The sequence below is a fragment of the Diabrotica undecimpunctata genome, chromosome 3, assembly GCF_040954645.1.
Source record: "Diabrotica undecimpunctata isolate CICGRU chromosome 3, icDiaUnde3, whole genome shotgun sequence".
In the NCBI taxonomy this organism is placed as follows: domain Eukaryota; kingdom Metazoa; phylum Arthropoda; class Insecta; order Coleoptera; family Chrysomelidae; genus Diabrotica; species Diabrotica undecimpunctata.
In genome coordinates, this window is record NC_092805.1 from 165,345,955 (window position 1) to 165,370,347 (window position 24,393).

General features: G+C 34.5%; 1 protein-coding gene across 2 annotated transcripts in view; it reads left to right on the top strand.

Moving 5' to 3' along the window:
• The first annotated feature begins 7,381 nt into the window (after positions 1 to 7,381).
• LOC140437750 (rho GTPase-activating protein 1-like) overlaps positions 7,382 to 24,393 on the top strand; it is a 34,736-nt gene continuing 17,724 nt past the window's right edge. Inside the window, exons 1-3 of one of the 2 annotated variants that reach the window (XM_072527448.1) lie at positions 7,382 to 7,672; positions 7,734 to 7,859; positions 23,611 to 23,902. In XM_072527448.1, coding sequence (XP_072383549.1) covers positions 7,633 to 7,672; positions 7,734 to 7,859; positions 23,611 to 23,902 — 458 coding nt within the window. In that variant the 5' untranslated portion in view covers positions 7,382 to 7,632. Of the gene's footprint in view, positions 7,673 to 7,733; positions 7,860 to 20,420; positions 20,710 to 23,610; positions 23,903 to 24,393 lie in introns of those variants that run through there. The other variant, XM_072527449.1, reaches the window with a different exon arrangement.

A 24,393-nucleotide genomic window follows, 5' to 3' on the forward strand; every position in this document is an offset into this window, starting at 1 on the left:
TATCTTAGGTTCTATACCAGCTTCTGTAATTATGTCAGTTTTGGAATTGTCTGTATACCTAACTTGTTATCGATGGCTTTTGTGTCCTCCGAAGCACGATGGCGGCTCAGTTAAATTAAACATTGTAAAACGTCCAGTATCTGTGCCGGAAATCGAATCCGGGTCACCTAAACTTGACTTGCTGGCTTACTTACTGGTAGTTGGTTTCTCAGTCGTCTCTTCTAGGTATTGTAATTTTACAAGAAATATTAACTTACGTATTATCTGCAAACAATTCTCGGTTCATTGGCACTACTAAAACGGCATCTGCTTTTATTTCTTGATATATCCTTACTACTATTATTATATTAACTTTCTCAGACTGCAATGACTTGTTTTACCACCTTTTGTTCTAAGTAACCCTCTACTTTTGTAATGCCAAAGGAATTTCAAAATCTCTTTCAAGGTTTTGAAATCGCATTGGAGATTTTACTTAGATGCGCTAAAAGCATATTCTGTCCCTTATGTAGGAAAGTTTTATTAGATACCAGGGAACTTAAATAGTAGATTTTTAATAGTCCATCTCATATTTATTGGTATAAATGTACATGTACACAATGAAAAGTACTACAAAAATATGACATTCTTCTGTAATGAGGTATAAGAAATCTGCTTTAGTATTGTTCACGCCTCTATCTAATTCAAGTTTATTGTATGCATTTTTACAATCCGGCAACATAGTGATGTAGGGAGATATATTGTGCCATATGTGAAGATAAGGCGAGTCCCTTAAGGCACCCCAAAGAAGACAGCACTCAAGTACGAGACGGGATACGGTGATACAGCATTCAGAGCGAGCGGACATAATACTTAATAAGCGTTTATATATTGTATTGTGTAATTCAAAATAAAATCAGTTTTGTTTTCGCACGGAGTTTGATTATTAACCAGCGGCACAAGCGAAGTGCATATCAAGCAAATCCATGGTCTATTCGAGCCGAATCATCAAATTCTTGTGTTGAAACAGTGTAAATTCACCGAATTCCGAACTCATATTTGTGTCATCACATTAGCGGGCGAAATAGTGCATTCATAGTGGCCCGAGCGCGTTATAGACTGTCGAACGTTGTTCTTAAGACAGTTACATAATTGGACAACTGTGGGTTTAAAATCTGTGAAGACCTGAGGCATATCCTTGGCGCCAGGAGGCTAGGGCTGTTAGAATAAACATACAATATTTTGGTGAGCATTATCCATTTCACATTCCCTTATTTATCAGTCTTTGTACCTTTATTCTGCACATGTGATAATTCTGAGAACGTTAGGGTCGAATATCAAGCGATTTATAATCTGTTTCTGTTTACTGTTTAATTCATCATAAAATTATGGAGAATTTAAAGCGAAAAAGGGGCGGTTTTAAATGCAAACTCACAATATTTTCGAAATTTATATTAGCGTTAAATGATAAAATAACTAAGGGTGAAACGATTTCAGATTTAGAAGTATTACAGGCTATTGAAATGGTAAATAATATAGAACATTTACAGGGCGAATTCGATGAAGTTCAAGGGCAAATAGAAAATACGGTTCAATTTGAATTATTAGAGGATGAATATACGGAGCGCGAAGAATTCTATAACAAATATTATTCACAATTAGCGGTCGCGCGAAAAATCATTCGCGATAATCAACAAGTAGCTTGTATAGAAAGCGATAAAGCAAGTGAGCGCTCTAAGAATTCATATACAGGGCATTGTATTGAGCTTAAACCTATCGAGTTACCAAAATTTGATGGTAATTATAATAATTGGTTAGATTTTGCAGATCTTTTTGAATCTTTAGTTAACAGAAATGAGTACTTAGACAATATAAGGCGTTTTCATTATTTACGAAGTTCATTACAGGGCGGTGCGGCGCAGGTCATACGAACATTAGAGTTTACCGCCGAAAACTATGCAGTTGCGTGGAAATTAATTAGGGAAAGGTACGATAATAAGAGATTATTAATTTCCAATCATGTTAATGCCTTATTTAATATAGAGCCAATACATAAAGAGTCATCTAATAGATTGCGGCAATTAGTTGACATTTTTTCGAAGCATTTATACGCGTTAAAGCAGCTAGGGCTACCTACTGATTCGTGGGACATACTCCTTATTCATATTATTTCTTGTAAGTTCGATACATCGACTTTACGCGCATGGGAGAATAGCAAAACACATAATGAAATTCCTAGTTTTGATGATTTTAAAACGTTTTTAAAATCAAGGGCGGACCTCTTAGAATCTCTTGAGGTAAATCAAGCTGAAAAGCAAAATACACGAAATATTTCTCAGGCGGGCGCGTATTCACGGAATACGAAATATTCACATAACATTCGCGGTCTATATTCATCACAGGGAACTTTAAATAAATCGGATAATACACAGTGTTGCCCTATTTGCAAAAGGGAACACACCATTTATCAATGCGACGAATTTTCAAAACTTTCATCTAGGGACAGGTTTGATAAAGTAAGACAGGTCAATCTTTGCACGAATTGTCTTAAACCTGGACATTTCTATAAGCGGTGTAGACAATCAACATGCAAGAAATGTGCGTCAAAACACCATACGTTATTGCATCCAGATAGGTCAAGCGAACAGAACGCAGCTTTAGTTCATCAACCGGTAGAAAACGCGAGCGATATACGATCTGCAGATAATATACAAGGTAGTTTAAACACTACCAATTTGTCAGTTTCGGCAGTTAGCGCTGCAGATCAAACTATACTGTCCACAGTATTAGTTAATATTTTTGACGGCCAAGGTAAGGCATACATAGTGCGAGCTTTGTTAGATTGCGGTTCACAAAGCTCATTCATAACCGAAAATTTATGCGATAAACTTAGATTAAAAACGACAAGCGCGAACATATCCGTCATGGGCATAAATAATACTGCATCTCCCGTTCGATTCAAATGCGAAATAAATATACAGTCGCGTAGCGATATAACTTTTCATAAAACTTTAAATTGTTTCGTAATACCAGAAATTACGGGGTGCGTGCCGGCATCTGAAATAAACATTAGCGATTTGCAGATACCTAAACATTTAAAATTAGCGGATAATCATTTTCATAAACCACAAAAGGTCGAATTGTTGATAGGAAGTGATCTATTTTGGCAAATACTGGGCGCAAACAGAATTAGTTTAGGTAAAAATAAACCATTCATGCAAGAAACAATGTTTGGCTGGATCATAGCAGGGCCGTATATCAGCCAAAACAAAGCATCAGAAAAGCGAATAACTAAGTGTAATTTCACAAACACAATCGAAGTTACAGAACAGCTAAGTAAGTTCTGGGAACTTGAAGAGGTTTTCAATGGAAAACCTGCACTCTCGGGCGAAGAAATTGCATGCGAAAAACATTTCGAAGATACGGTGAAACGCGACGCGACAGGCAAATTCATAGTATCATTGCCATTCAAGGAACCGATAAGTTCACTCGGTGATTCATTTCGTCAAGCAAAAAATAGATTTTTAAATCTCGAGCGTAAGTTGAATAAAGATGCCAATCTTAAAACTCTTTATAGCGAATTCATCCAGGAATATATAGAGTTAGGACATATGAAAGGTTTATCCAGAATTACGGAAGCGGCAACAGACTTTAGGGTAAATACTACATTTTATTTTATGCCACATCATCCAGTTTTAAAAGAAAATTCTTTGACGACACGTTTGCGCGTTGTGTTCGATTGTAGTGCGCCAACTACAAACGGCATTTCATTAAATAGTATTCAAATGGCCGGACCAACCTTACAAAATGATTTACTCTCCATTTTATTACGTTTTAGAACACACTTATATGTAGTTAGTGCGGATATAGAAAAAATGTACCGTCAGGTATTGGTTGCAGATGATCAAAAATCCTTACAATGTATCTTATGGCGAAATAATCCGGAAGAACCGATTGAAATATTTCAGTTACAAACAGTTACGTACGGTATGAAATGCTCTTCTTACTTAGCGATTAAATGTCTAATGACATTGGCAGAGGAGCAAGAAGCCAAAAATCCTAACATTGCTAGCATTATTAAATCCGATTTTTATGTGGACGACCTTTTGACAGGTTTTGATTCAAAACAGAAAGCGCGCGAAGCATGTAAACAACTTTTTGAGGTCCTCAAAGGCGGAGGATTTACATTGCGTAAATTCTATTCAAATGATCCTGAAATATTGAGAGATATACCGGATAATTCAACTACGGGTTCCGTTATTCAATTCGGTGAAAACGAGAAGGCGAAAACTTTGGGATTATTGTACTCACCGCAATCAGATACTATGTTTTATAGCATAAGTTCATCTCTAGGCCATATAATCACAAAGCGAACTTTATTATCGGACATAGCTCAAATTTTTGATCCCTTGGGTCTATTAAGTGCGTGTACCATCATAGCGAAAATTATGTTACAACAACTATGGCTCGAGCGTCTTTCATGGGATGATCCCATACCGGAGCATTTAGCAAATAATTATTTACAGTTTAGGAATAAATTAGGAAGCTTAAACAATTTAAAAATACCTCGGCATGTTATATGTTTTAGTAAAGTCAAACTAGAACTTCATGGATTTTGCGACTCCTCAGAAAAGGCGTACGGTGCTTGCATATTCATTAAATCTACCGATTCGTTAGGCAGGTCGTATTCATTCTTATTATGTGCAAAAAGCAAGGTTGCGCCCTTAAAGCCAGTTACCTTGCCGCGTTTAGAGCTCTGTGGAGCAGTAATTTTATCGCGTTTGACCAATAAGGTCAAAAATTCATTAAATGTGCAATTCGATACGTGTTACCTCTGGACAGATTCATCGATAGTACTTAGTTGGTTGAAAACAGCAGCCAATGCATTGAAGACGTTTGTTAGTAACCGCGTAGCAGAGATCCAGGAAACCACTTCGTTTGCGCAGTGGCGTCATGTGCCAGGCAAGGATAATCCTGCAGATCTAGTGTCCAGAGGCGTGGAACCAGATAAAATAATGGAGTGCAACTTATGGTGGCATGTACCGGAGTGGATCATGCAAGATTCAGATAAATGGCCAAATTTACAAGTTGTCCCCACTGAAACAAGCGAAACGAGGAAAAACATAAAGGTTTTTACGAATAAACTTGATGAAACACAGAATACGGAAGTATTTTCATTTGAGCGCTTCTCTAATATTTTACGTTTAAAAAGAACCGCTGCATATGTGTTCAGATTCATCCGCATGTGTAAAAATAAGGAAAGAACTTCTGAACCCCTTTCTTTGGATGAAATACATTCTGCATTTAATCGTATTCTAAAGCTGTGTCAATCACAGTCATTTTCTAATGAAATAAAGCATTTGAACCAAAAGGGATCTTTAGATAAAAACAGCAAACTTATAAATTTATCTCCATTTCTTGATGATCAGGGCATCATGAGAGTAGGCGGGCGTTTAAAGCATTCCGAGTTTACGTATGACAAAAAACATCCCATCATTTTAGCGGCAGATCATATAGTTACATCGTTAATATTTAATCATTTTCACAAGGATCTTATGCATGCTGGTCCTCAGCTTTTACTTGCAACTATAAGAGAAACTTTCTGGCCGTTATCAGGAAGAAATTTAGCGCGACGTACCGTACACAAATGTGTAAAATGTTTTAGATTAAAATCTAAATCCATTCAGCCAATAATGGGTGACCTACCTGCCCACCGTCTCGCAGGTGGCCCACCGTTTATTGTAACAGGTGTAGATTATGCGGGCCCTTTCTTAATTCGCGATAGAAAGGGTCGAGGTTGTAAACTAATAAAGAGTTACATGTGTCTTTTTATTTGTTTTTGTACGAAGGCCATACATTTAGAATTAGTTACAGAACTGTCTAAGGAATCATTTCTGTTGGCCTTTAAAAGATTTATTGCGCGAAGAGGCAAGCCTCAAAAGATGGTCTCCGACAATGGAACCAATTTTATAGCAGCTAGTTCGGAGTTAAAATTGTTAAGCAAATTTTTAGAGCAGCACACTCCCGCGATAAGAGAATCCTTGCTAAAGAATAATATTTCGTGGTCCTTCATACCTCCCTATTCTCCACATTTTGGCGAACTGTGGGAAAGCGGAGTAAAAACAGTTAAGCATCATTTGCATAGGGTTTTGGGAAACGCGCACTTAACGTTCGAGGAATTTTATTCGTTGCTTGTGCAGATTGAAGCTATAATAAATTCCCGACCCATTCATCCTTTATCCTGTGATCCAAATGATCTCTCCCCATTAACTCCTGCACATTTTCTCATCGGAAGACCACTTATTACCAATCCAGATCCAGATTTGCGTCATGTTCCAGTTAATCGGCTCTCAAAATTCCAGCATATTCAGCAGCTTTCTCAGCATATATGGGAACGATGGAACAAAGAATACATCTCCGAACTACAAAAACGCACGAAATGGACTACTACTAACGGTGAAGTTGCGGAAAACACGTTAGTGCTCATAAAAGAGGACAATTTACCTCCATTAAGGTGGAAGTTAGGTCGCGTGATCGAACTTTTACGCGGCAGTGATGGTGTAGCCAGAGTTTTTAGGATAAAGACAGACAATGGTATCATAACTCGTTCTTTTTCCAAGGTGTGTCCGCTACCCGTTTCAGACTAAGTGTAGTTTAAACATTTGAACATTTAGCGTTAGCAGACGATTTTGTTGGCAGTGTTTGCCAAGGCGGGGGCCATGTTCACGCCTCTATCTAATTCAAGTTTATTGTATGCATTTTTACAATCCGGCAACATAGTGATGTAGGGAGATATATTGTGCCATATGTGAAGATAAGGCGAGTCCCTTAAGGCACCCCAAAGAAGACAGCACTCAAGTACGAGACGGGATACGGTGATACAGCATTCAGAGCGAGCGGACATAATACTTAATAAGCGTTTATATATTGTATTGTGTAATTCAAAATAAAATCAGTTTTGTTTTCGCACGGAGTTTGATTATTAACCAGCGGCACAAGCGAAGTGCATATCAAGCAAATCCAAGTATGCTTTTAATATGTAATATAATAAAGTTATAACTCTTGTCTAAAATTTTGTTTGATCCTGGTTAATGTTATATTTTGTCGAGTTATAATATGTCAAAGAAAGGATTTGTTTTTGAATTGTGATTTACTCCCAATGCAATAATTAATCAAAAATATTTAAAAAGTAACCTATACCGTAGAAACTTCAATTTAAATTTGGAATATTATGCTCAAATATGTAATGTTTTAAGTCCAACTTCAGTCCAGCCCTGCTAATATTTAAATGTCATGATTGTCATGAAGTGCTTATTTTCGATTGGTTAGAAGATGTCTCCTAACAAAACTAACAGCTAAAAAAATATAAGTCTCTTAGCATCCAGTCCCAGCGAGCACCCATTTGCCAAATTGATTTAAAAAATGAAGACTATAGCCAATCAAACACAAGTTGATCTATGTCTTTACTAAATTTTGTTTTGTGATAACAGCTTTATCTGCGAGATTTGTCAGTCTCAGTTTATGTTTTCTATCAAAGATGTTTTTTGTGCAGTAAAGTAAAAAATTGTGTGATTAGTGATTTAATAAATGAGCAAATAATTATTTCTGGTTCTAGTCATGTTTTCCTAATTGTGAATTATATTTTCAAAAACAATCATGGATAAACCTCAATTTAGTCCCAGTAAAGGAACTCCTGGTAAGACAATGGGTGAATTTTAATGTTTTTGAATGTTATTTACGTGTAAAATATTTTACAGTGAATAATTTTGGGACTGACAACGATGAACCCTACCCAAGTCTCTCAGATTATCATGATTATGAGCCAAATCTTGAGTTTGATGACTCTGAACTGCAACATTCAACAACTGTTCTAGCCCACACAGGCAAGTATACAACCACTAAATAAATAAACAAAATGATGATGAGTTTATCATTATATTTGATATAAAACAGATAAGAATTTTTGAATGAAGTAGGTGGATATGGAAATACAGGTTCAGCACAAATGTTCATTTACTTGAGAAGTGAGAGATTAGAAAGCAATAAGTAGGCATACCTTCACTGCTTAGAGAGGTTTACATCCATATTAGAAATATTTGTATTTAATATGAATGATTTTTAACAATTTTATCAACCACTCCTAATTCTCAAATTAGCATATTGAAGTATTACCTCTTGCATATTAAGTGGATGGTATTCCAAGTTCAATGCAATAGGAGTGAAAAATGTGGTCAACTTATTTGAGTGACCTTAGCTACATTGATTCATAATTAATTTGTATTATTTAATTTCATTATTACTTCAAAATATTTAAAACTTTTGGTGATAGCGTAAAATATTAGTTTTCATGAGCTTATCTCTTGACATTGACCACATTAATTTACAAGTCTAAAAATAAAACTAGTGATTATTTGTTAAATATTTTAAAATTATAATTAGCTTCATAGGTTATACATATATATGTACAAGCTCAACCTTTGTTACAAAGAATACCTGTATTATTAATGTAAAAATCAAAGGAAAGTAAAAATTGTAAAAGGAAACAATTTTGTCTTAACTAATATAATTTGGATTTGTCTATTGGAATTAATAATGGAGGGGTAAATAAAAAATATTTAACATTTCTGGTTTGTGTTAGTTAATTTCACACATTATAAATGGTAGAATGTTTTCCGTTTGAAACTATAAATTACAGCTTGGCTTATTTAAACTTAATCATTTTTTTAAAGCTTGATTTACATCAAAAAAGTTATTAAAAATGTCACTAGATTCTTGTTTTTTGTTGATTTCTAATTTGCTAGTCTCTAGATACTTCTTCAGAAAACAAATAGCAGTATGTTTTTAAAAGCACTAGGCTTAGATATATAATGATTAGATATTGTTTTTATCTTTTGTTTAATTTCATTTAATATCTTTAACCTAAGTGATATATTTTTAATAATTATTCTTCAATGTAGTCATCACATTTTCCTTGTCTTTGGAAAGAGAGAAAACCACTGCCAAATCATATCCCACCAGCCAGTATACAGAGATTAAAATATTTGAAATATTATCACATTAGCGAAAAATGACAACTATCAATTGTGAATAAATTACGAGAATTAACTAGCTTTACTCATTACCGTTATCTGTACAAAAAATCGACCTACCTTTTGAAATATTGATGTATTAGTAGCCAGTGGATTAGCGTTGTAGTGTTGACTGTCGCGACGCCATCCGAGGCGCCAAAGAAGGGACGTCCCATGCTTACTGTATGCTGCCTCGGTAGCAAGTGTCCTTTTGAGATGGTCAGAAAGAACCCTCTGACCGCTAGGTGGTTCATGGGACAAGTACATCCCATAAATTAACGCTATTGTAATGTGCTTTTGAATGGCGACATAATTTCCAAAAGAAAGTCAAATTCTTTGAACAAACTAAATGTGTTTTAACCATGAGATTTTACTGAATAACAGGAAACAATATATTTTAAAGCAAAGTCGTTAGAATATACCATTAAATTAGATCATATTATAGTTAGGGGTACGGAATGTTCGTTTTTATGAAGTAGATGCGAATTTCGGCGAAATTTTGAACATAAATGCGAAATATGGAGTTTTTGTTTATTTATGCGAAATATCTGCTCAACTTACCCCTAAATAAGTAGATAGTTACGAAGGTATGGAAATATTTTATGGAAAGTTTTCTATTGTAATTTTTGAAAGGATTGTTTATTGTTGTTTCATGTGTTGATCTTTCATTATTCATCATCAAATAGATGAAGATAAGATAAGGAATTGATATTTTTCAATGTTGATTCTTTGAGAAATATAAATAAGCTGACTGTTGTTATCTGCATTTCAGTCTTTTGTATTGGTAAAAACCTAAGTAGGGATAAAAGTTGGCTAATTCTTATTTTCTAAACATATAAATTAGTCGCCCTAAAATAATTTTGAGTAATCGAGCCAAAGAATTTGCAACAGATGGCCTATATCTGTGTGACACAAATATTGTGATGTGTAAGTATTGAGAATTAAGAAGAAAATGAAACTTTTGTTTGAGGATACAGTTAGTATGTGTCTGAAAGCCAATATTCCACTTCATAAATTGGATCATCCAGATGTGCGTGAATATATTGCTAAATATGTGCCGGGGTCGGGTGCTTTTCCATGTGCGGACACTTTAAGAAGAAAGGTAGTGCCACGGTGTAGGCTGTCTGAAAAAGCCAATACAAATCAACAACTGAAAGACAAGCCCATTGTAATAGTAGCAGACGAAACCTTGGATGGACAAGGAAGATATTCTCTTCAGAACTATAGATTCTGTACTACATCAAGAATGTTTTTTAGCAAGTGTTAACTTCCTTGATACTGCCAATGCATCAACGCGTTCACAGGCAATTCAATTATAGATACATTAAAAGACTTTGAAATTGATTATTCACAAGTTAAAGGTCTGTTATCAGATTCAGCAATATACATGACTGCTTGCTTTAACTTATTAAAAATTCTAACAGAATCACATATCTTACATTACCAGTGAAAAATCAGTTAGTACCCATCAATGTCAAGTGGAATGTCAAGTGGAATGATCATTCCACTTGACATTGATGGGTACTAACTGATTTTTCATACCATCTTTATATCAGTTAGCCCTAGACTCCAGAACAGATCAGAGGTAATGTAAGTCGAAAAAACCTCACCAGCTACAGGGGGTCATTTAAGATGCCCCCATTTTCAGTTTTTAATAATCAATAAGTTAAGTCTATTGCATTTACCTTGATAAATAACATGAGGATTATATTTTAATACGGATGTCCTTCGAAAGTTTTTTAAGTGGCCATACAATGTTTTTTTAACAACTTTTTATTTAACTGATGATGGAATGATTTAATTCCCAAAAGATCTTCTTAAAATAAAAATTTAAGCTTGTAATAAGCACTTTTTTTATACCTTAATACACACGAACACCACGTGCTTTGTATTCAACAGGTATACTAGCCACTCCTGGATATCTCCACTTCATGGTTTGTTCCAGTTTCACTTTTAATTTTAAAAGATAAAGCCTTTTCAGAAAATTAACACGATTTGATATCGATGTATAAAAATATTTTATTAATGGCAATTAAATATATTATTTATTATTTTGTAAGTTTTGGTAAAAATAAAGATCTACTGGATATATTTAATTCTAGTGGAGTACTGAGTGCCAAACCTTGATATTGAGTAGAATTCTTGTTATAAAATTATAAATAGTAAGTTCACTCAGCTTGGGAAAATTTTGATAGAGATATTATCAGAAACATACAACACAAAAATTCCTATCACACCTTATAAAAATTGAATTAAGCTTTTTATAGGCATAATTAACATTGTGGAAATTTGTTAAAATTCGTAAACTAAAAGAAAGGTTGCTGAGGCCGCTTGGTGGGCGTAAATAAAAGAGTATAATTCATTTGAAAAATATTTTTAGTATTAATAATGGTTTTTTATTGATTTACTGAGATTGGTGTAGTTGTATTAGATTAAAAAACATCTCCCAGCTTTGAAAAATGTGATGTCGAGAAAAACACGTTATACACGTGAAATTTTATAGAATAAAATAGCCGTATTTATTTTTTTTTACCTATAATCAACAATTCAAATAGTCACTGTTCAAATAGTCGGTCAAAGCATTTTTTTTTTCATAACTCTGAATTCTTTTTATGTCTTACAGCTCCTTCTATTGGCAATACAAGCTTCGTCTATATTTTTAATCTGTTTATTTATACATAGCTACATTTTTTATTTGAAACATTTTTTTCTACGTCGTACAGATTATTGGTAAATCGATTTTTTTGCGTTTTTACCCTCCCTACGAGGAGGGTTTTAGGGTAAAGCCCGGGGATAAAAGTGGTTAACTTTTTTGCATCATTTTTGGGGTCTCAAAATTAATATTCTCTGCAAAATTCAGCTTGTTCGTATGATTTTTAGAGGTTCAGTGGCATTTTCGTCTCTGACGACTAGAGTATTGTTGCTGTTCACTCCACGGGACAACTGCCCGCGCACTGTTGCCTACTCTATAAAATTTTACGTTTAAAAATTCGTTTAATGTCTTATCTGAGGAATATTTATTAATTTTGGAAGTTTATCAGTGCAGCAAACTACTAATTTGTTTGTTCTATGAATGACCTGTCTAACTCTCACAAATTTTCATGTTGAATGTTTGCTGATGGCTTTAAGATGTTTAGGGTTGTTGAAGATTACAACGTATGTCAATTACAAGATTTAACTGTACCTAATACCTATTTAGAATTCGTTAGGAATTAGTAGAATTGGTTCCAGCTAGATAAAATTTTTCTAAATATTTCTTCCATTTCTTTTAAAATATTTTACTACAACAAAAATCGAGAATTGTAGTGGTGCAAGGTTTATTTTTCTTACTACTTTTTCTTTTTCTACTTTCAAATCTTTTTTTTTTAATTAAGAATATGTAAAAAAGAAGACCGAACATTATATTACTATTTGAAATTTTGATTGTTCATCTATACCTCTTGCAAACCTAGTAAAATGAGGAGACTTTAATGAGAAAGTACAACAAGGTCGGCGCACAGATATTGGTGCAGTGTGATAAATGGACAAAGTATATACAAGACACTTTTAAAGATACTTTTGAAGATAACAGACTGGAGGATGTGTATAATAAAGATAACGGGTCCCTATAACCTTCTTCTTCTTGCAGTTCCTTCTCCTATCGGAGGTTGGCTATTATCATAGCTATCCGTACCTTATTGGCGGCTGCTCTGAAAAGATCTACTGAACTGCAACTATACCACTCTCTTAGGGTTCTTAGCGAGGAAATTCTTCGTCTTCCTATGGGTATTTTACCCTTGACTTTACCTTGCATTATGAGCCTTAATATCTCATATTTTGTACCGCTGGTAATGTGGCCTAAATATTCCAGCTTTCTTATTTTGATGTGCTTTATGACCTCGCAATCCTTTTGTAGCCTTCTCAACACTTCTGCATTTGTAACTCGTTGGGTCCATGGTATTTTCAAAATCCTTCTATAGCATCACATCTCAAATGATTCCAACTTCTTTATATTATCCACTGTAGTGTACAGCTTTCCATTCCATACAACAAAGTCGAGAACACATAGCATTTTAAGGCTCTTATCCTCAGCTCCAGAGGAAGGCTCGATTAACAAACATTGTTTTCATTTTTATAAATGTTTGTATTGCAATTTTAATGCGTGTCCTTATTTCTCTACCTTGGTCATTGTTTTCATTTACCCAGGTTCCCAGATATTTGTAGTTATTTACTCTTTCTACTTGTTTTCCCTCGATATGTAGCCTTCCTACTGTAAGTATGTTGCTTAGAAATAATCATGCACTTGGTTTTCTTAACGTTCATTTGTAGTCCATATTTTATACTACCTGATCTATTTACTAAGCTTTGCAGTGCTTCTAGACTGTTTGCAAAAACAGCGGTGTCGTCTGCGAATCTTATGTTGTTTAAGATTTTTCCGTTTATTGATATACCTCGTTGTTTCTCTGATATTGCTTCCTTAAAAATATCTTCTTTGTACAGATTGAATAACAATGGGGTCAGTACGCAACCCTGTCTAATACCTCTTTTGATTTCTATAGTTTCTGTATCGACATTTTCGATTCGTTGCTTTTTGATTCTAGTACAGATTGACAATAACCCGTATATCTCGACTATCCACATTCTTTTCTTAACAGTTTTACGAGTTTCTGATGTCGTACTCTATCAAAATCCTTTTGATAATCTATAAAGCAGACATAGAGATCCTGGTTCATATCTAGTCGTCTTTGCGCGAGAACGTTAAAAGCGAACAGAGCCTCTCTCATTCCTAGTCCTCCTCTGAATCCAAACTGGGTGTCATCTATATCTTCTTCTATTTTTTTGTATAGTCTTCCATGTATTATTTTGAGAAATATCTTAAGTGTGTGGCTTATTAAGGAAATTTTTCTGTACTGGGAGCATTCTGTCGCATGTACTGACTTTGGTAGTGTTACAAACGTGGATAGCAACCAATCTTCGGGTATTCCTCCTGTTGTATATACTTTGTTGAACAGATCTAAAAGTATATGCAGTGTTTCTTCGTCAATGTATTTAATTAGCTCAATGGGTATCTGATCTGGGCCTACTGATAACTGGACCCTATAACCAGATATCAGCAAATATGACTTGAAACTAGCAAAAACAGAAAAGCAGTTAGCCCACGCAGTATACCAGTTGAAGTAGTGAAGCTTATACTTAAACAAACAGAACTATTTGTCGAATGACTTTTCAAAAAATCGAATTTTTTTTTCAAAAATTGGTAGAAAATACTCTTAGGAATGAATAGTATAGAATGGACCCCGAAAGTCCGAGCTACCTTGAAGTAGATAGAGAAGAGGTAAGAGCGGAGCGCTCCAAGCTGTTAATCCAGCCATTCAAGCGGCCCGGGTGATGGCAGCTGTTTACTTTAATGGGCTTTTCTCTAAACCACGCTTTTTCAACTTTGCGTCACTCGTATTTCGAAACTATATTGCGTTTATCAAGATGAACCAAACAGCATTTTACTCTTTACAATCGAAGGATTTCCCGTAAAACATAAACAAAAGGAACAAAAATAACAATATTGTACAATACAATCGAGGGATTCCTCGTAAAATATAAACAAAAAGGATTGCTAACTTAAGAGATTTTAATTCCATAGTTTTTTTCTTTAAGTAAAAAAACAATATTTCATAATTCGTTGTTCGAACACCCCTTCCTCCCCTGTAAGGCACCGTACGTTTTAGAAACCCTTCCCCTAATTGCGTTACGTACTACTTGCACGACCCCACACATACTTTGTGTAAAAACTACAATTAGATTATGTAGACATTTTCCAATTTACGCACCCACCACAAAAACTTAACAGATAAACCTGAAGATTTTATGACTGGTTGTTTATGGTAAGATAAGTCTGGATCTAAAAAATTAATGAATTCTAATAAACATATTGTAGATGTTTACCTTTTTCGTCACTCAGTATATGTACTAATAATCTATTGTGAAGTAAAATCAGTATTAAAACTTATACAATTTACACAAGTTCCTGGCCTAATAGAGATTCAGACACCTGCAATGTTTACTGTTACTGTTGATACATACAAATATAAATACAGTTAATCACACACTTATGTAAATATTCTATAGAGCGTTTCACGTTAAGAAAATAACATTAGGCTTATGGAGATCAGTGTTGCCAAAACTCTCAGGCATGCGGTTTACTAGATTGTCGATATATTTTTCGAATTTCCATTTTCAATTAATATTTAACTGTAAAGTCAGAATAACAACTGAAGAACCACAAAGCTTTATTATCATTATGTAGTCTCAGAGAACGACATAAAATTGCTGACATACGCACACCGTATTATTTTAAGTTGCAATTAGTAATTAGATATACGCATTCCAAGCGGTCCGTTTATTTGCTTTTAAATCTTTAATAGTCGGCAGAGTGCATGATTTAACTAAGCAATATTTTCTACTGATTTCTATGATTCATGGTATATGATATTCTTACCGAACAACAAATAAACTGTCATTACTATAATTAAAATAAGATAAAATAAAATTATATTTTGTAAATACTATTTATTTAATTAAAATCATTTTCCCTACTTTTCATCTCTTGTTTCGAATGGACACTTTTGGTCAATTACGTTAAAAAACAATTATTTAATTCATGTCTGTGAAAACAAAATTATACAACCCTGAATCGTGCTTGTGTTCATCGTGGCATCGCTGCGCTTCTATCGTCCATAAGAAATACATGGCCCTATCTCCGCAATGTTATTTTCTTAACGTGGAACGCTGTATAGTCTTAATCATATTCAGTAAATATAGATGAATCGATATTGTTTTTTTCCTGTGGTAATTCTTCATTTTTTGGATAATTTAAGTATTTATAATGATTTTACAAACCGTTATATTATAATTGAAATAGAAGTATTAACGAATTTTTATCAATGAAAACAGGATGTGTGTTTTATCAATTGTAAATTGGCAGAATATCCTGACCACATCGAAGGTAGCCTCATGTCATTCCAATTAGGCAATGTGTGCAATGAGATAACCTTTATTTTTATATTATAGTAAATATTTTTAGATTAGAATAATTATATAATAATAGAATATAATAAATATATAAATAATAATTATACAGGGTGAAGCAATAATTGTGAAACTTTGGCCTTAAATTTAATAAGGTTTTTGTTGATTCTGTTGATGACCCTGTATAATTATTGTTTAACAATTATAAAGGGTGTTAATATCAGCCGACTTACTATGAATTTTGTATTTGTAATGCTATCTCCCGGACTATTATTTTTAATGATGTCTCGTCGGATTTTTTTGTTAAATAAAAACTTAATTTGCCGTTTTTTCAAAATAAGTTGAAAACATCTGTTTTTTGGGTTTGTCAGATTCAATAATTTTTGGTTTATTTCTTCTTCTTCAAGTGCCCTGTCCGTTGCGAACGTTGGCTATTAACATGGCAATTCTGATCTTATTTGCGGCGCTTCTGAATAGTTCGACCGATGTGAGCCCGAACCACTTCCTCAGATTTTGGAGCCACGAGTGTCTTCTCCTGCCTGGCCCTCGCTTACTGTCTATTTTTCCCTGGACAATCAATTGCAGTAGACGGTACTTATCGTGTCTCAATATGTGGCCTAGATATTCAAGCTTTCTTTGTTTAATTGTATTCACGATTTCTTTCTCCTTTCCGATTCTTTGGATTACCTCTATGTTGGTGACATGTTCGGTCCAGGATATACGAAGAATGCGTCGGTACACCCACATTTCGAATGCTTCTAGTTTTCTCGTGAGCGTCTCCGTCAGCGTCCAGGCCTCCACACCATACAGTAAGATCGGAAAAATGTAGCATTTAACTAGTCGTAGTTTTAGGGGAAGAGACAAATCCCTGCTTATGAGGAGCTTTTTCATATTGCTAAATGCTGCTCTAGCTCGTTCTATTCTCGCCTTAATTTCTGTGGCCTGTTTCCATTTTGCATTTACGTTGGTGCCAAGGTACACATAAGATTCTACATGGTCAATTAGTATGTTACTTATCCGTAACTGTCGAGCAGGCTGTTGCTTCCTGCTTATCAGCATCCACTTTGTCTTCTTGAAGTTGAGGCTCAGGCCGTATTCCTCACTAACTAAATAAACTCTTTCCATTACCTGCTGTAATTCGTCTATGGTACTGGCAAGGATCACCGTGTCGTCGGCATATCTTATATTGTTTGTTAACTCGCCGTTTATTTTTATGCCCTCATTTGCATTTTCCATACATTTATTAAATATTTCTTCGGAATAAATATTGAATAGGAGTGGGGATAATATACAACCCTGACGGACACCTCTTTTGATCTGCACACTTTTAGTGAGTTCGTTGCCAATTTTTGCTCTTGCTGTTTGACCCCAGTATAGGTTTGCCACAATTCGAATGTCCTTGTCGTCAATACCTGTCTTTCGCAGAATATCTATCAATTGTTCATGATTGACATTGTCAAATGCTTTTCTAAAATCCACTTGGTTGGTTTATTTGAGAATTTTAAATGTCTTCTTCTTAAAGAGCCTATCCGTTCCGGATGTTGGCGATCATCACGGCTATCTTTACTTTATTTATTGCAGCGCGGAACAGTTCAGTGGTAGTCGTGTTATACCACTTTCGTAAATTTTGAAGCCAGGAAATGCGTCTTCTTCCCGGTCCTCTCTTACCATTTACTTTCCCTTGGAGAATCAGCTGGAGAAGGCCGTAACGTTCTGGATTTCTCATTACATGTCCTAATGACATAAATGTCATTAGTTTTTATTATTTGTACGATCGGCACTGTCATTCAGCTGTAGTTGTCACGATGGTTTACAGTTTACTTGAACGCGTGGAGATCATTTTCACATTTGCCTCCCAGAACCAGTGTTATCTACGAACAGCTCAAATATTTCATGAAAGGCATCCGTGTAACGGGATTTAGGTAATCAAGCATCCAGAAATCAGATCTAAGTAACCCAATTCAGTTTAAAATTTAAAATCCTTTCAATAATATTATTCATTGCTTATTGCTAAATGCGATTGTTTGTTTATGACATTGAAAATCTCGGTGTAACTAAAACACGCGCTGACCTAGTGAAATTTGCAACGTAATCAAAAGCTTATTAAATAATGTGTACAAATTATATTAGTAAAATATTATTATATAAACAAACACACTTGAGTTAAATAGCTGGAAAATAACGGGAGTAGATCATTATTATTAAGAATTAAGAGTGAACAGTCGAAGCTGGTGTTGTCATCCGTCAACTGGGTATTCTCTCTATTATTGTACTTAGAGAACCAATAAGTTCGAGTTAATCAACCCCAGGCAGGGGGTAAACTACCCCTAGAGTTATACTATATGGAACTCTGGATGGAAGCAAGCCCATAAACATTATGAATATACAACATTATTATATCCGGACAAAAATGTAAGTCACGTGTACGTCCGCGATTTAGTTGAGAAGTTTAGAGAAACGAAATCAGTGCAAAATAAAAAAAGGATGCCCCAAGATTACTGAATGAAGCATCCCAAATTGAGGTCCTTAGATAGCCTACTGCATCGACACGTCAAGTATCGGCTATGACAAGACTTTCACATGAGTCGGTTAGAAAGGTGTTGAAATTACGTAAGTTTCACTCGTACAAAACACAAATTCATCAAAAACTAGCCGATGATGATCCAGACCGATGAATTGAGTTTTGTGAAATGACTGAAAGAATTTGCGTTGAACCGAGAATGTTAAAAAATATTTGTTTCACTGATGAATGTACTTTTATGCTGAATGGTAATGTAAATAAACAAAACTGTCGTTACTGGAGTGATGCGAACCCGCATCGATTCAGAGAAGGTCACACTCAATATCCTGAAAAACCGAATGTTTGGGCAGGAATATTAGGCGATGCTATAATTGGCCCCTTGTTCATACCAGGCAATTTAAGTGGCGACATTTATCGCGATATGCTGGAAAACACCATCGAACCTTTAATTGTGCATGAATTAGAGAACCAAAGGGACGATCAAGGCAACCTAGCTCTCGACGAAGATTTGCTGCACTTCCAACAAATGGAGCAACTTCTCACTATGCAGCTCCAGTTAGGCACTGGCTGGATACTAATTATCCGAACAAATGGATTAGAAGAAGAGGTCCTATTGAGTGGCCACCCAGATCACCAGACTTACCGCCACCTCTTTTTTCTATGGGGTTACCTCAAGTCAGTTGTTTATAAAACTCAACCTGCGTCACTTGGGGAATTGCAAGAAAGAATTACGCAAGCATGTTGCGCTATTAAACATTTGCCAAAGTTCGTGCTTTGAAAATAGGCTGTATTATTGTTTACAAAACAACGGAACCCACTTTGAACATTTACTTAATTGACATTTTTAACAAATTTGTAGTTCAACAAAAACCTCATTAAATTTTCCATAAGTCAAAGTTTCACAATTATTACTTCACCCTGTATAAATATTATTTTATATCATTGGATAGCATTTTTTATGGTCTTTTCAATGATGAATCACAAGTAGGGGTTTGCAATTTAAACTTTTTTGTTATGGTGGGTGGGGCTTAGGGGGTCGATGGGGGTGAGTTCTCTTTCATGTCATTTTAGTTCCCCCTTACTATCCTAGAAATGGTTTCAAGAATTTTTCGACATCAGCTTTTGTTCGTGAGATATAGCCCATTGTAAGTTTTAAAATTGACACACTGTATTCCGAAAGGTTTCCACGTTTAGTACAATTAAACGTACAGCTAAGATTAATACTATTACAGGAATTAATATTAAACTCAACAGTCTTCCGGGTTGAATCGCGTCGATTATCATTGCACCGAGCTTTCGACATCCTCTTCGATGTCTTCTTCAGGGCTTCCGAGGTCTCAGTCTTCCGAGCCCTCAGACATTACTACACTGATCATTAATCAATGCATTACTGTAATATATATATATATATATATATATATATATATATATATATTGTTTATGGGTAAAAAATGACGTTTCATCTATTGTATATTTTGTTTACTACATGTTATCACGAAATTGATCAAAAATAGTTATTAAATACCTGTATCAAAGAGTGTCGCGAAAAAGGCTTTTTATTTGAAAATTTCTCTGGTCTAATAATGATTTGATGATTCTCTTCTTAGTTGTTATAATGTTATAAGCAAATTAGTTGTCGATACAACGATTCTAAAGCACTTCTCCGAAGAAGATGCCTCTTTTTTCATTAGAAGTTATACATACTGGCCTACAATATACAGGTAGATAAGAGAAAGTATGTGGATTTTTTTGTTTCGTAAATTTTATAGATAGTACCGCTATATTGTTGTAAAGTGTTGTAAGTATGTACTTAAAAAACGGTAGATAAACAATGATAAAAGTGGCAGTTGAAACTTGGTAGCGTTTTAATAGAATTAACGATCGGAAATAATCAACGATCCTAAAAAGTCAGTGTTTGTGTAGACGTGACAGTGCATTGTGCAAAACGATAAACTATTTTAAAACAGAGCGGTGTCAGCATAAAGGCATTGTTCGATTTTAACTGTATTGTGTGTCGTGCTACTAAAAGTGCACGTTAAATAGTTTTTAAGTGCAGTCGATTACCTGCAAAGTAAAATTTAAATAAATTTTTATATTGTTAATTCGGTTTATAATATGGTGAGGATAACACAAAGATATAATGTAAGCAAAGCTTTTATCAAACCTTTATCGAAAGAATATTTAATTAAGCATGGTAGGGCACAATTTTTCGGTATAGAATAAATTATTTTCAATTTATATGGCGTGAAAAGTTTATCAGTAATCTTAAATGTCCTGTATCACTAGCTTGTTAACTCGTTGATCAATTCGACATAACAAGCCACGCTAATTTGACACACGCTGTAAATTTCGGAGGTTAACTTGATTAGTACAGTCAAAATAAAAAAATTGTATTCTATTGAATATTTTAAGATATTATAATAGGCTGCATAAAATGTAAGATTTACTAAAATAATAACTAATAATACTAATAAGTTTCATTTACAGTAAATGTTCATTGACATACACACAAGCTATACACTGCCAAAGAAGCTGAAGCTGTTTTCGCTTGAAGATCCTTTTTGTGTGGGGGATCATCCAAATCTGGGTTTGGTTTTACAGTTTCTGGTGTGACTTCGCTGTTTTCACTATTTTTCTCCATTCTTCTCCTTCTTTGAATGTCTATATTTTTAATTTCCATGCTCATTAAGTCTTCTTCCACTTGTTGTCTCCATCCCAGTTTAGGTCTGCCTCTGGTTCGTTTACCTGGTGTTATTTATTTCGTTATAACTCTTAACGGATTGCTCTTCTTTCTTCTCATTATGTGTCCATACTATATAATTCTCCGTGTTTTTATTGCTCTAATTATGTTATGGATTCATCCATTCGTCATAGATTCATCCATTCGTCATAGATTCATCCATTCGTCATAGATTCATCCATTGTCTTGCATCCTCTTCGTTTCCCTCTTTGGTCCCAGTATTTTTCTCATAATCGTCCTCTCAAAAATATTCAATTGCTCTTCTTCTCTTGCTGTTAATGTAAATGTTTCTGCAGCATATACTACTATTGGTCTTATGGTCTTGATTGGTCAACGAAGGTATTGATGTGTTGCCTTGACCAGCACAATCCCCCGACCTGAATTCTATCGAGACTGTATTTGACAGGCTTCAACGAAGAGTATGGGTAACATATGAATGCCGTTTCGTTTCCGGGAGCGTCTGATAGAAAAATGGGTAAATTTACCTTAACATAATACGACAATCTCATTTATTTATGAACGACAGATGTAGAGCCGTAATAAACCAGTGTGGACGCCATACTTTCGTTTCTTTTTATTTCGACCGTATTTGGTGATGACCTAATTTTTTTAAATTATTGTATAATTGTACTTAAAGTTATATTCGTCATTTTTGACATTTCAACAAATTTTGTTGTATATTAAATACTACTAATCAACACAAATCGATTATTATTTATGAAAAATAATTAAAGAAGAAATTATGTTTCTTTTTTTAAAGATCCCTAGACTTTTCCGATGTGTGACTCCATATATGCTCTGTATTGTCTCCTCTTCAAGTCAATTAGGCTATACAATTTTATTGTGCAACAGCTTCTATTGTTTTTAGAGTTTGTTGATCATCATCACAGTCTCGATCGGAAATGGTTTCATTGTCGGGTAGGATATACAAGTAGTTTTATAGCAGCCTCCACATGTTGAGAAATATCCAAATTCCACATTATTGCAAGACATTTGCTGATCAGTTAATTACAGAAACAGTTACAGTGAAAAATATATTAGAATACTTACACTTTGAAATTACACATGAATATTTTGGGCAGTGGGAAGTATGTTTCCCACTAATATATCCCATTATAAAACTTCTTAAAATAACTAAATAGATTTGATAAACAAATAGTCATGATAAATAACCGTTATATTACGTAATGTATACGAAATAAACCTTATTATTTACCTAATTCTTAATCTACGAATTTAAATCTCACAAAACTGCACAAAACAAACAGCAAATTGATGAAAAAATCCTAACCGCCACTTCCAGATCTCTTAATATGTAGTGTATTGCAGAACACTTTAACAATATTTAATAATATCGGCGGTGGGAATTTATTTTCCCACCGCATATGAAAGGGTTAGATGAAAAATAAATAAATACTGAACCACAGTAAGTAAAGCTTGCTTTATAAAGAATAATATACTGTGACTGAACCTAATTAAAAATGGCTACTTATTAAAACGGTGGGATTTATAAGTGTAAATATCTGTACCTAAAAAATCTTCATCTATTGCTTCTATTTCTGGTCCAACGAAAACAAATATTTGTTTGCGGACGTTTACTTTATGTACCTGTTCTCGGAGATCAATTTATGTGTGATACTTCAGGTAGAACTTTAGCCAAGTCGGTAGTTTTAATCCTGGTGACACATTTAGGTACGTACCTTAAATTACGTATTTTTTGAACTCCAAACGTATAAGCGACCAACCAATAGCATAATTTAAAGAGTGATAAAAAAGTATATCCCACACTCTGTTAATATTCCCTTTCTACTGCCACTGAATGAAAAGAAAATATTTGACTGTTTGATACTCTCTAGTCTTTGGAGCTGTTTGTCTGATAATACAGTGTGCCTGTTATTAGATTTAGAACCTACCTATGTCTTTAATTACAAAAAAAAAAATAAACAAAAAAAGAAAAGGTAAAATAAAATATAAAAAAAATAAAAATAAAGCAAAAAAAAATTATGAAGAGGTTCCTGCCAAGGCTTTGAATCGGGTCTGTTAAATTCTATTTAAGATCGTCTGCCACTTGTTCATCTTACTATATAAAATTGTAAGGGTGTTGCTTTAGGGCTAAAAATATTCTCTGTAAGTCTCTTTTTGACAAAATTGACTTGTCTTTCCGAATTTTTATATTATTTACGAAAATAAAGCTACTGGGGGTAGACAATTTTCAAATTGTCACTATAATATTACACTATGTCCATTACCATTTGCTTCTTCTACATCTAAAATATGGAAGTAACGTCTGTCTTTCTTTACAGTTGATATGATCCAGGCCGAATCTAATAGCATGGGCTCTCCGATATCGGACTTCACGGACGATAACTTCGAAGAGGAACTAGCGGAAGCCTGCGAGGAAAACTTGGACAGTCTAATGTTTTGTTCGACTTCTTATCCGGAAGTTGGAGATACGGCTCCCGAAAAGTTTTCCGAAATTTCGAGATACGGGATCGTCGATGTCAAGGGAGACGATTCGGACGGGAGAAAAATTATTGTCGTTTACGCTTGTAAGTTGCCTCAAATTAAGGAGATTGATCATGGATTGTTGTTAAGGTAGGTTATAGAATATATTGATACAATTTTTTGTAACAATAAACATATATACGAGGCGTGTTTTTTAAGTAAGTACCGTTTTGGAATTAAAAAAAGACGTGCAACGATTTGGCAATAATTTTATTTTTACATGAAAGCCTGTACCTTAATCTACTTTTCTACATAATTTCCGTGAATATTGAGGCACTTGTCATAACGTGGCACCAGTTTTTGAATACCCTCCTGATAATATTCTACCGCCTGACTTGTTAACCACTGCATCACAAATGTTTTGACTTCGTTATCGTCTTGAAGACGCTGACCGCCCAGATGTTTCTTCAAGTGCTGCAACAAATGGTAGTCCCTGGGCGCCAGATCAGGGCTGAGTATGGAGGATGATCTAGAGTTTCCCATTTAAATGATTTAATGAGATCTTTGGTCTGATTAGCCATATGTGGACGGGCATTGCCATGCAGCAAAACGATACCCTTACTCAACAACCCTCAACAAAC